Raw genomic sequence first — 14,274 nt, 5'->3', positions numbered from 1 at the left:
TTAAACAAGGAAGTGAAAGATTTGTACAACAAAAAATACAAGAAATCAAAGAAACAAATGGAAAGACATCCCATGTTCATGGACAGGAGGAATTAATATCGTGAAAATGTCCATCATTGCCCAAAACAATCTATAGCTCGTGCAATCCTTATAGAAATTACAATGTCATTTTCACTGAAATAGAAAAAATATACAATGTATATATTCTAAGATATATATATAATATATATTATATATACATTATATATATTACACACATATATATACATATATATATAACACATATATATATACACACACACACACATATATATAACCTATATATTCTATTCACTGAAATAGGAAAAATAAGCCTAAAATTAGTATGGAACCACAAAAGACCCTGAATAGTCAAGGCAATCTTGTGAAAAAAAAGACAACAAAGCTGGAGGCACCATATTCCCTGATTTCAAACTATATTACAAACTGTAGTAATTAAAACAGCATGGTATTGGCATAAAAACAGACACACAGATCAACAGAACAGAATAAAGCCCAGAAATAAACCCACACACAAATGGTCAATTAATTTATAATAAAGGAGCCAAGAATTCACAATGGGGAAAGGACAGTCTATGGTCTCTTCAATAAATGGTGTTGGGAGGGGCACCTGGGTGGCTTAGCTGATTAAGCATCCAACTCGATTTCGGCTCAGGTCACAATCTCATGGTTCGCGGGATGGAGCGCCATGTGGGGACTCTGTGCTGACAGTGTGGAATCTGATTGTGATTCTTTCTCCCTCTCTCTCTGCCCCTCTCCCATTCACGTTCTCTCTCAAAATAAAAATAGTAATTTGAAAATGGTGTTGGAAAAACTGGGACAGCCATATGCAAATAAATAAATAAATAAAACTGGACCAGTATCTTATACCATATACACAAATTAACTCAAAATAGACTAAAGGTCTAACCTTAAGACCAGAAACCATAAAACTCCTAGAGGAAAATATGCATGATAAACTCCTTGACATAGGTCTTGGCAATGAGTTTTTGAAGCAGACACCAAAAGCAAAAGCAATAAAAGCAAAAACAAACAAGTGGGACTACATCAAACTAAAAAGCTTCTGCAGAGCAAACAAAACTGTCAACAAAATGAAGACAACCTGCAGTAAGGGAGAAGATTTTTGTAAAGCATAAATTGGAAGCGGTTAATATCCAAAAGATATAAGAACACGGTCACTCAAACACAAACAAAACCAAACATTCCAATTAAAAAATGAGAACTAAACAGCCATTTGCCCAAAGTGGACATCAAAATGGTCAACAGACACATGGAAAAGATGCTAAATAGCACTAATCATCAGGGAAATGCAGAAACAACAAGATACTGCCTCACACATATTACAATAGCTACCACTGAGAAGACAAGAAATGACAGATGCTGGTAGGGATGTAGTGAAAAGAGAACCCTTCTACATTATTGGTGGGAACATAAACTGGCCCAACCACTACAAAAAGTAACACGGAAGTTCCTCAAAAAATTTTAAAAGATCTATCATTCAAGCCAATGATTCCACTTCTGGGTGTATACCCAAAGAAAACGAAAACAGGATTTTGATGAGATATATGAATTCCCATTTTAATCATAACACTATTCACAATGGCCAAGATCTGAAAAGAACTCAAATGTCCGTGGCCAGATAAAAGGATAAAAAAGATATGGTACATATACACAATGGAATATTATTCAGCCACAAGAAAGGAAGATATCTTCCATTTTTGACAACATGGATGGACCTTCAGCACATTACACTGAAATCTAAAAAAGTTAACTCTATAAAAGACAGAGTAAAATGATAGTTACCAGGGAATGGGTGGGGGTGGGGGTGGGGGGAGAAGGGAGATAAGAGTGATGGTGTTTAAGGGTACAACTCGTAATGAATAGTAAATAGGTCATGGAGACCTAATTCACAACATAATGGACACTGACAATAATATTGTATTATAATTATGTGATAAGTATCACTACACTGGCAATCATATGAAAATATATAAATGTATCAAAATAACATGCTTTATACCTTAAACTTACACAAAGTTACTCAGCAACTTTATTCAATTAAAAGAAACTGTTACAAAGAGCAACAAATGACCTGCTGAACTGCATATTTTAATGCTTATATGCATAATTTGTAATCATTCAATTATTTATCATTTGCAGCAACTTTTTAAGATTTGTATGAATCTTAAATTTAAGGTTTGTATAGACGTTTTTTCATAACAACTTTCTAATTGCCAGCAATGGAAATTGCATAAGCAATGGAAAAGTAGTAACTGGGGAATGTAGGCATAGAAGCAGGGAGTGTAGGAATAGCAGGACACAGAAAGTTACAAAGCAAAAACAGACCAGAATTTATACAGACATATTATCTCTCCTTCTGTCACTTTTTAAATGGCTGAGGCAAGAAAACTAGAGAAATTACTTGCCACAACGCAGTACGCAACTTCATAAAACAAGTTCATCTGAACTACTGGATTTAAACCACCACCACCAAAAGTACACCTGGTTAAGCTTTCAAATACACATCTCTTAATGTTAAAAAGGCCTCCAACAGCAGCATTAGGTGACATCTGGAAAAGAATTATCTAATGAGACTGGGAGTGGGGGGTGAGGAGGAGAAACAAAGAAAAAAGAGAAGGGAGGGAAGGGGAGAAAGATATAGAATGAAAGAGGGAGGGAAAGGAAGGAAAGAATAAGGGAGAGAAAGAGAAAAGAAACAAACTACATACAGGAAGATGTTCATTGCAGTTATTTATAAAGTAAAAAAAAAAACCTAGGACATGAACTAAATGACAAGAATATGGCTAAACTATGGAAGAATCACTCAATAAAACTGGAATAAGCTGTTTTAAAAGTATAAACACTACATATTAGCAATGCTAGGGTAGGAAATATGAAGAGGACTTTAACTTTTCATTTCAAAGCCTTCTGGGAAGTTTTCCTTCTTGTAACTATGTGCAGGAATTTAATACTTTAAGAAAATAAGTTAATGTTTTTCTTCCTTTTTTTTTAAGTTTGTTTATTCATTTTGAGACAGAAAGTGCAAGTGGGGAAGGGGCAGAGAGAGAGGAGAGTGAGAATCCCAAGCAGGGGCTCAAACTCACAAACCGTGAGATCATGACCTGAGGTGAAGTCAGACGCTGAACCGACTGAGCCACCAGGGTACCCCACTAAAGTGTTTTTTTCCTAAAAAGTAATGACCATGTCTTACATAAAGCATTATTAAAACAAATTATAGGGGTTCCTGGGTGGCTCAGGCGGTTAAGTGTCTGACTTCAGCTCCAGTCATGATCTTCCGGTTCATGAGTTTGAGCCCCACATTGGGCTCTGTGCTGAAAGCTCAGAACCTGGAGCCTGCTTGAGATTCTGTGTCTTCCTCTCTCTCTTCCCCTCCCCCTCTCATACTCTGTCTCTCTCAAAAATAAACATTAAAAATTAAAAAAAAAAAAAAAAAAAGCAAATTATAGTATATTCCCAGAACATAATACTATGGAACCACTGGAAAAAAAAAAAAAAAAAAAACACAGGAAACTACTTAAGAATATACTCATATGAGAGGATATGTAGCACGTGTTACCTGTAATATCAGTTACAGTAAAAATGAATAAAATTATCCTATGTTAAAAAATTACAGTCAGCTCTTGAACTAACAAGGGTTAGAAGCACCAACCCCACACAGTCAAAAATCTGTGTATAACTTTTGACTCCTGCAAATATCTTTGTTTCTTCTTCTTTTTTTTTTTTTTTTTTTTTAAAGTAGGCTCCATGCACAGGAAAAGCCCAATGTGGGGCTTGAACTCATGGCCCTGAGTTCAAGACCTGACCTGAGTTGGACACTTAACTGAATGAGCCACCCACGGATGTGACAAACAGTGAGATCATGACCTGAGCAGAAACAGTCATTTAGCACACATTTTGTATGTTATATATGATTACATACTGTATTCTTACAATAAAGCTAGATAAAAGAAAATGTTGAGAGTTATTAGGAAAATACATCCAAAATGCTGTAAAATAACCATTTATAAATGGACCCATGCAATTTAAACCAGGGTTGTTCAAGGGTCAACTGTACACACCTAAATAAACATAATACATGTACATTTTTATATACATACAATTATGTGTTTATGTACAGGGATCAAGAAGGGGCTAGGAAGACTCACTTTTAGTTTGTATTTCTATACTGTTCGAGTTTTATTACAAATATGTATTATTTTTAATTAAAAACAAAAACTGTGTCCAATTAACTAGTCAAAACTAAAAATAGCATGGGCATTATAACTACACAGCATGCATTGGACAATGGAATACTACACAGCAATAAAAAGGAGCTACAGATATTTGCAACAATATGGATAAATCTCAAGAACATCTTGAGTAGTAAAAACAAGTCTTGTTCAAGAGTACTCATTTTAAAATTCCATTTATATGAAGTTCCATAATAGGCAAAACTAAATATATAGTAAATTTAAAAAATCAGAATAGTGATTGTTTGTATGGATAGATGGGAGTATGGGGAGGAGAATGAGGAAACTTTCCAGAATGAGGGTAATGTTCTTTATTTTAATAGGGAATTGAGTTACAAAGATGTATGCATTTGTCAAAGTTATCAAAGAGTACACTTTAAGATCTGTATATAAATTATATCAACTTTTTTAAAATTACAAATACTGAACTCTTATGATATGCATGATAAGTATTTAGGGGTAAATTCACTGACATTTGCAATTTACTTTGAAATAAATCAAAGGATAGTGGCACGTACACTAAAATGTTAACAGCAGAACCTAAGTGATGGGTATATATGGGTGTGTCATGTGATAAATGTACACACTACAATAGTATTTGTTCAGTTCATCAATACAGATGGTTAAATTATGGCATATCCACTGAAATACTATGCAGCCTTAAAAAAAAAGACAACATTTTTATGATTATACAGAATGACATCCAAGTATGATACTAATTATGTAAGAAGCAGAAAGAATAATACATAAACATATTTGCTTGTATGTTGGTAAAATAGCTCAAGAATCACTGAGTACCAGATTTCAAGTGAATTTCATTATTTCATACACATATACAATAGTAAATATGACCCCAAGTTAAAAATAAACTTTTACCAATTTGAGGTTATTATTTGTAGACTAACAAGGATTTTTCCACTGAGAAGAGGTAATGGGAGTAAGTAAGTAAGTCTGGTAGGGGAGGGCTTATACCATCCACTCATTTCTCTCATTCTCTAGTTTCTGGGGCTAAGGAAGCAGGAGGAAGACAAAAAATTCCTAGAAACCATTTAGCTCACGCCTGAATTAGTCATTCTTGATGTCAGACACCAAACACTGGAATATCTTATTTTCTGTTTTGCTAATAATACTATCCCTGTCTCTTGATTTATGCATATAGAATAATTTTATTTGAAAACATTATAAGCCCAAGATAAGAAAGTGCTAAAACATATAGAAAATGCTAAATCCATTTTAACTAGTCAGTGTTCACATGGAAAAGCCAAGTTGCTATGCAGCAGTGAAATGTGGTGATGAGTCAACTCAACAAATGTTAAAGGGATGAAGAAGGCAATAAAAAATATTTTAGCCAATAATTAATTATAGAAAAACTCTCCTACCAGCTGTAAAATTCATTAGACTAGAATTACCATATATTAATTATTTTCCGGGCAGCTCCATGGAGGCCAGCAGCTTGCACATAGCAGTATTCAAAAATGCTTTGAGTAAATGTCATTAATACTCTTCACTGTCCTTTCCCCCTAAAAAAAAAATCACTTAAGCTTTACATAATCTGAAGATGCTATGAAGTAAAAATAAAGAGAAAGAGACCCAGGGATTAATAACTTTTCAAACTGCTCATATATCTGCTGCTCTGAAATAAAATTCTAAAGTACGGTAGATTCTTTTTTTTAAGTTTACTTGTTTATTATTTTGAGACAGAGAGTGAGAGAATGAGAATAAGCGGGGGAGGGGCACAGAGAGAGGGAGGGAGATAATCCCAAGGAGGCTCTGCACTGTCAGCACAGAGCCCGAATCGGGGCTTGAACTGACAAACCGTGAGATCACGACCTCTAAGCGGGAACATTAATCAACTGAGAGAGCCCAGGTGCCCCTAAAGTATGGCAGATTTTATAGTTTACACTCCTTTCTGCTTAGGTTATGGTTATATAAACTACAAATATCAACCAGTGCATTTAAACATACCACACACAAGGTATTGTACTGGGTGCTGTACACAACAGGAAGACATTTAAAATTTAAGACTTGGAGTCTACTTTCAAGAACCTGAGATTCTAATAATGAAGCTAAAATAAGCAAGGATTACTAAACAAGTGTGCAAGTGATGACTGTCACAATCGACACAAACTAGTTCTAGGCGGAGAATCATGTCACGCCTTCCAAATGGATGGATCTTATAAATAACTTTCTGGAAGAACTAGAATCACCCTTGACCTTTGATTTCAACTTATATATAAGTGAAACAGAGAAAGGCAGTATATCATAATCTACAAGGGTCTGATATCAAAATGTCTTGTTTCAAATCCTGTCTCCATCATTTATTAGCTATGAATGAAGCATATTACTTAATCTTCCTAAGACTCAATCTCCTCATATTTAAAACTGAGATAACAGAATCTAGCTCACATTCAATGAATACACAATGATTAGCATAAGATAAGTGCTCAATGTTACATTCTAAAAGTTGGGAAAAGGGGACAGTATAAACAATGTGATGATACAGAATCACAATGAAAGTTCAGCCTTGCTGAAATTAAGACTCACACACAAAAAATAGGAAGATACAAACTGGAAAGGTAAGCAGATTACTCTATATGTTTGAAAGCCAAGTCTAAATGTACGCAACTTATTTAGGAGTGCTAAAGATTTTGATCGGACAAGAAGATATAAACAAGGTTGGGCATCCAGGATGGAACTAGAGGGGAGAAAAAACCCAAAAGTTTAGGTAAGGAGTGTGAGGCCCCCTACTGAGCAATGTCATTATTAAGAATTATTAAAAGAAAGAGACAGAGGCACCTTCAGCTCAGGTCATGATCTCACGGTTCGTGAGTTCGAGCCCTGCACTGGGCTCTGTGCTGACAACTCAGAGCCTGGAGCCTGCTTTGGATTCTGCGTCTTCCTCTCTCTCTGCCCCTCTCCCATGTGCACTCTGTCTCGCTCTGTTTCTCAAAAATGAATAAACGTTGAAAAAAAAAAAAAACAGGAAAGAAATGATTAACTGATGCAGGAAAGGAATGAAGTAAGGAAAAGCCAAAAAATAAAATTCCAAGCCTGGAAAATCTGAGGAAATGAAATGGAAATCAGTGAATTCAGAGAACATTTATTCTCAGAAATGTAATTTGAAGTTCATGGGAGAACCAGGTGGATATTTAGCTAGCAACTGGAATAAGAGGTTAAGGCTTTGAAGAGTGATCAAGTCTAAAGGTACATATGTGAAAAAGTAATGCAGAAACTAGAGGTTCTCTTGGAAAAGCTCTGAAATTCAATGCAAATGTGTATGTAGCATATGCAATATCCTAAGGAAGGAAGTCTTTAACCAAACTTTCAAAGACTCTACAACACACACACACACACACAGACACACACACACACGGTTTTTAAGAACCACTGGCACAGATTATAATAGAAACCATCCATGGAAATGAATGTGCAAGAGAGGACAGGAGTAGAAACAGTTGAGGGAAAAAAGGCATGGAAACAGAACTTGAAAAAATACAATTAAAAGGCAAGAAAAAGAACTAAAAAGGGTAGGGCTGATTTGCGAAGAAAGAGAAGCAATGCATTAGGGATTCAAGATATGTGATGTTAAAAAGGCAGCATCAACATTGTTAAATGTTATACATATAGGACAAAGAATATAAAATTTATATAAAAATCTCTACATTTAATTAGCATAAATTGGTAACACTGAAATATGCAATTTGGTTTGAATATAAACAGAAAGAAACTACATGACAAGGGATTAAGAAGTAAATAGTTGGGGCAAAGGAATGAAAAAATAAAGACTACTATTTCTAGATTTACTAGTAAAAGGAAAAGAAAGCTAAAGCTAGTATGAAAGTAACTAGAAGTATGATTTTATTTTTTTTTTTTTGTTTTCACTGCTACTGTTGCTGAGTTTTTCTTCCTTAAAGACCAGGAAAGTGAGTTTCTATGCCCAAAAGTGTCTGTAAAAAGAGGAAGATCAAAGGAGGGAAACAGGAATAAAGTTCAGGAGTAAAAAGACCACCTTTCAGTTCTTCCTGTAAAACAGGAACAAAAATAATTTTAACGTGGTGAGAAAGGTATAGTTAACAAGTGTGAGTGAAGGGAGAAAGACTACAAAAGTTCCCGAAGAGGTTTCTTTCTTACACTGTAAAGCACTGATAACCATGACACTTTAGAACTTTATTCCTTTATAATTGCAGCTAGTATTATGAAAATGTAACAGTAAAAAGTGCATACAGTTACAAGAAAGAATACATGGTATTGTGTAGTAGTAAATTAAGAACATGGCTCTACAATCAAAAAAGTCTGAGTTTAAATTACTGTTTAGTCACATGCTATAGCTAGCTGTGTGACTCCGGACAAGTACCTTAACTTCCTGCTTCAGTGCCCCAGTGGCATCACTTGCAAAATGGAGGTAACAGTGCTTACCTCATAGAACTTGGAAGTAATACAAAACCTTTCAACAATGTATGCAAATACAGGTGGGTAGCGCCAGCAGCAGTGGTAGTGATAATAGTAACAGTAGCAAGTAATGTAACCTATTTGTGTTTAATCAAGTAGTATTTAAGGAAGGTCGAAGGGGTAAACTCTTAAAAATGTGTTTCAATTCTTTCAACTACAGAAGAAGTATAATTCTACCTATTATACCAGTAAGGAAAGAGGAGGTTCATTTGCTTAGATTACTCACTAAGTGGCAGAACTGAGATGTGAACACCAGTCCACGTGGATCAAAGCTTGGCTTCTTTCCACTACACATTACCTCCACAGCACTACACAGCAGCAGGAGGACAAAACGAGGCATTGTGTTCTTTACTATTAAGGTCACAAAATAAGGGTACATCATTAAGTCTATCTGCCTTTCCATTTTTTGAAAAATTAAGGAGTTTATTTTTACTTGATTTTAAGGCTTCCCTCCAGCTAAAAAAAGTCCATAATTTTATTAAATTACCACACTTGGTGATGTGTAAACTCATAAAAACGTCTTAGAACACAGCAGAAAATCTTTTCTGTTTAGAAAACAAAAACAGAAAAACCGAACATCAAAATAAAAAAATAAAAAAAAAAAAAAAGCTTAAAATTTTTTCCAGGACTTCAAATTAGCAAAAAGAAATGAATGTTAAACACCAACATCTAATTTCATTTTATTATTAGCAAGCATGACTAAGCAAATGTTTTGAGAATATAGTATCAATCTTAAGTATTTTAAGATGCCAATTTTAACACCTACATTTTCAATAATTTATGTGAAAAACCCACAAAACTCAAAACCCTGACATATCTACAGACCTTACAATCATATTAAATGCAGATCTGCCAACTTTCATTTCATGCCAAAACAGTGCAACCAGGCTGGATTTCGTGTTTGTTTTTATGTCAATCTGAAAACTCTCTGGCTTCTAAAACCCTTCACTGGCTTCCCACTATCCTTCAATTAACATCCAAAATCCTAAACATGACTCAACAAAGTCTTGAATGTTCCTGCTTCTCTCTCTGAGCTATCCACTGCTATTCTTCCCTTTGGTTTTTTTAATTTTTTCCAACTTGTTTCAATTTCCCCAAGACACTTTTTTTCTTCCATTTTTGGGCTTTCATACAATCTGTTTTTCAAAACCTAGGATGCTTTCACAGTTCTCCATCATTCCCATCTTTTTGGCCTAGCAAACTGCTCTTCATCCTTGCAGGCTAAGATCAAATGTTACCATATCAGCAAAGCCTTTCCTGACCTCCCAGACATATATTTTGACAGCATTCTGGACTTAGTAACACTCACTGGCCTTGTAATTACTTGTTCAACACGTCTTCCCTGCTAAGTGGTAAACAATACAAAGATAGTCCTCTCCGCTCATTTCCCACTATCCCCAATATCTAACACACCGCTCAGTACAAAGTAGATTAAGTACTCAATGTTTGCTGAATTAACATACTCAAAATGCAGAGGAAGTCCAAAACCATGAGATGCTTTACTAGCATGAGTAGCTAGATAGTTCCATACAAGTTCTGAGTTACATCTTACCCTTGGTCCTTCAAATGTTCTCCTTCAAACAGGTGCTATTTGGCAATTATAGTTTTAAAGTAAAACAAAAAAATCCTTTCAGATAACAAATACACCTTAAAGTTTCACAAAACCAAGGTTAGAAACCACAAATCTTAAATAATTGGAATTAGCTTTCAAAGTTACCAAGAATTCATCTGAAATGCAATTAAAGGGACAGGAACTTGGATAAGGGCTCAATTTTACCACAGCAATGTACATTACGAAAGGACCAATTGCAATTCCTACCAGGGTTTAGGCTGTACTCTAGCTGGCAGTGCCTTATTTATTCTACCAGTAATGACTGCAGTGCTACAGTCATCTGAGTAAGCTATATGATACCTGAAACATGCTTTATTAAAACTGAATAAAAATCACAAGCATACACATGAACTATAAATAACCTTCTTTTAGATTATGGCATAAAATATAAAGATACTGGATCACCATATTGTATACCTAAAGCTAATGTAACATTATGTGTAAACTATATTCAAAAAAGTTTTTTTAAAAAGGAATGCTATTTCAACTTAAAACATTTTAAGTTTTCTGTTCACCTAGTACTTATTGAACACTAATTACAAGCCAGGCAGTGTTCAAAGATTAATACATATTCATTATTTCCCCCATACAGATGAGGAAACAGGAGGCACTGAGTTAAGTAATTTACCCAATTTTAAACAGCTGGCAAAGTGGCAGAGACGATATTCAAAGCCAGCCATTCTGGTTCCAGAGTTTGTTCTCTCAACTACTACACTACACTGTTGCATATTTTCTCTCCATTTGCTGAAATAAGGGATCTAGAGCACCCTACTTCAATGAAGCTGTTTTGCTAAGGCTACCAATGACTTCTACCGTTCCAAACTTAAGGGCCACTTATCTGCCTTCATCCTTTTCGGCCATTCTGTAACATCCCATCAAGTTGATAACTCACCTCTTTTGTTTCTTTAGTAACACAAATCTCAACCTTCTACCTCAGACCTTGGCCCTCCTTTCTTCCCTATCAACACATTCTTAATTAGGAAATCTCCCACAACTCCATAGTTTCAAATACTATCTGCATGACTCCAAATTTCTCTAGTGTTCACCTGAGTTCTAGACTCATAACCCAACAACTTATTTGACATCTAACTCAGATGTATAACAAACACTTTATATCTACTGATCAAAACCAACTATCTTTCCTCCTCCCCTCAATGTGTTCTCCCAGCCTTCTCTATCATCACCCATCCAGTTGCTAACTTCTTAGTCATCATCCTTGATTTCCCTTTCCCTCATCTCCCACATCCAATCAATATCAGCAAGTTCTATCAGATCCACTTATAAAACATGTTTTGTTGTTTCCACTACCACTCTAATACAAACTACTCACATTTCTGCCTACAATGCCCTCAGAACAGTCTCCTCACATTAATGCCTGCCCCCTTAATCTCCACAAAGCAGGCAGCATTAAAACAAGAACAGGCCTGGGTGGCTCAGTCCGTTAAGCGTCCGACTTCGGCTCAGGTCATGATCTCACAGTTTGTGAGTTCAAGCCCCACGTCGGGCTCTGTGCTAACAGCTCAGAGCCTAGAGCCTGGAGCCTGCTTCGGATTCTGTATCTCCCTCTCTCTCTCAAGAATAAAATAAATTAAAATTAAATTAAAATTAAAAAAAAAAAAACAAGATCAAATGAGGGGCACATGGGTTGCTCAGTTGGTTAAGCATCTGACTTCAGCTTAGGTCATGATCTCGTGGCTCAGGTCAGGATCCTGTCGGGCTCTGTGCTGACAGTTCTGAGCCTGGAGCCTGCTTCAGATTCTGTGTCTCCCTGTCTACCCTCCCTCCCTTGCTCACGTTCTGTCTCTCTCTCTCTCAAAAATAAATAAACATATTAAAAAAAAAAAAAAAGAGTTCAAACCAGTCCCTGCCTGCTTTAAATTATCTAAGGTCTTCTCATTATAAATGAAATCCTAGCTCTTCACCATGGCCTAGAAAATCCTACATAATTTGCCCTGCCAACTTCTCCAATTTCGTGTCCTTCCATTCTCTCCCACCCCCATCACAAGGTTCCTTGCAGTCACATTGCCTTCTTTGTCTTCCTGGAACACACTGTGATCATATCTGCTAAAGGGCCTTTGCACCTGCTGTTCCTTCTGCAAGGAAAAGTCTTTCTCCAGACTCTGACACAGATGGTTTTCTCCTAAGTGTTGTTCAAACGCTAACTCCTGTGAGAAGTCTTCTAATCACCCTTTTATATGATCCTATGTTATTACAACCGCCATTCCTATTTTTATCTGAAGTTATCTTATTTAATACTCCTTTATTATTGCCTTGTCAACTTCGGAATTTAAAAGCTCTATCACCAAAGCCTCCCAGAGTACATAGCAGACACTGGATAAACTCATTAAATGAGTGGATTTTCCATATTTTAAGTTGTTTACTGTAAATCAACCAATCTTGATAAAGCACCTGGATCAAGATATATTTTGTATGTATTACTGTAAAGACAAATCCTTAAAACACTCATTTTTTCAATCTAAAACATCCCGGCACCCTGAACACACAAACCTACACACACACACACACACACACACACAATCCATCTACAGCAACCCACTTAAAACTGCTAAATATTCCATATGGATAGATAACATTTTCTTCCTCCTCTCCAACTTAACAAACGTGTAGGTGGGAAAAGGGAATCTTACTGGGTACCTTAGCACCTGTTACATCTTCAATCAGTTAGAAGAGGTGCGGATGAGCCAGATAGCACATGGGAAACGTGGCCTTTCTTTCAGGGACTGTATTTATGTAAAATGTGAGTGGCCTGCACTACAACTGCCCTAATCCCTAATAAGGGCCATTTCACTCCACTTAAAGAAACAAGGTATATTAGTCTGTGGGCAAGACGTTATGACTGGATTCATTAAACGAAAGGAAACCGATTTGGGGGCCCTCGTCAAATGTGTGTGCGGCTTGGGGTCGATCTACACATAACGGGAAAACAAGAGAAGATACCAGTTCAAGGACCAACTCGGTGATAAGATAAAGATCAGCTCAGGCTCTCCTAAACCTGGGAGCGACGGTGGAAAAGAAGGAGAAAACAAAAAAACCCTGGGACCTCCGTTCACCGCTTCGGCCTCCATCACAGGCACTTGGGGGAAACTGCACAGATCTATGTGTCCGCCTATCTCCCACTTCCATCCCTGCAAGGAGATAGCCCCCGGATACTCACATGGGCTCGAGAGTCTTGCTGAGCCAGGACTTGAGTGCCTCGAAGTTTTCAATGATCATTTTAGAAACCATCCACAGCGGCCCCGAGGCCCGTCACACTCCTCCGCCCGCCCAGGTCTCGGCCGCTACAGCCGCCGCTGCCCCCGCCCCCTCCTCCGCGCGCCGCCCGCGTGGGCCGCGGTGGGAGGCGCCGGTGGCAGGTTCCCGCGAGCCCGGATCGGCGAACAGCTCTGCGGGTACCGTCGCAGGCCGCGAATCCACGGGGTGCCAGGAGCTCCCCGTCCCCGGACCCCGGCCCGGGCTGAGGCAGCAACGGTTTGCCCGAGCCCTCCCCTTTCCCTCCACCCAAGCAAATCTTCTTGGACCGGGAGGTCGACACGCGCCTAGATCCGAGCTTTCTCTCAGCCTCGGAACCAGGTGGTGTTGGCAACGGAGAACAGGCAAAAGTGAAGAAAGCGAAGACGAAGGGCAGCTCAATGGGAACGATTCGGGGGGTCTTCCCGGCTCCCAGCACCCCCAAGAAGATGGCTGCCGATAAATCTCGCGAGAATTGATGAAGTCTCGCGGTGACTCCCGGAGCCTGCTGGGAAGAGACGTAAGCTCGGCGGAGAGCGCGCTGGGCGAGTGCGGTACTTTGATATTTTGCGTATTTGCCTCGTTTGAGGCCTTTGTGCCTTTTTACGCTTTGGTCCGCTTATGGAATAAAGACTTTATTTTTATGCGCGGAGGGAAAGGCCTCTGACTTCAGAA

The 14,274-nt window shown here is 37.6% G+C and overlaps 1 protein-coding gene across 19 annotated transcripts in view; it reads right to left on the bottom strand.

The window, feature by feature from the left end:
* Nucleotides 1-14,062, bottom strand: part of RBM26 (RNA binding motif protein 26) — an 86,404-nt gene extending 72,342 nt beyond the window's left edge. For 12 of the 19 annotated variants that reach the window (XM_058682217.1, XM_058682228.1, XM_058682221.1 and 9 more), the window contains exon 1: nt 5,699-5,799. In XM_058682217.1, the coding sequence (XP_058538200.1) occupies nt 5,699-5,784 (86 nt within the window). In that variant the 5' untranslated portion in view covers nt 5,785-5,799. Of the gene's footprint in view, nt 1-5,698; nt 5,800-13,525 lie in introns of those variants that run through there. The other 7 variants (XM_058682247.1, XM_058682275.1, XM_058682256.1 and 4 more) reach the window with 1 other exon arrangement.
* Nucleotides 14,063-14,274: the final 212 nt, after the last annotated feature.

Source organism: Neofelis nebulosa, chromosome 1 (assembly GCF_028018385.1).
Source record: "Neofelis nebulosa isolate mNeoNeb1 chromosome 1, mNeoNeb1.pri, whole genome shotgun sequence".
In the NCBI taxonomy this organism is placed as follows: Eukaryota; Metazoa; Chordata; class Mammalia; order Carnivora; family Felidae; genus Neofelis; species Neofelis nebulosa.
The sequence above is the reverse complement of the archived record's forward strand: the minus strand, read 5'-3'. Positions and strand labels throughout refer to the sequence as shown.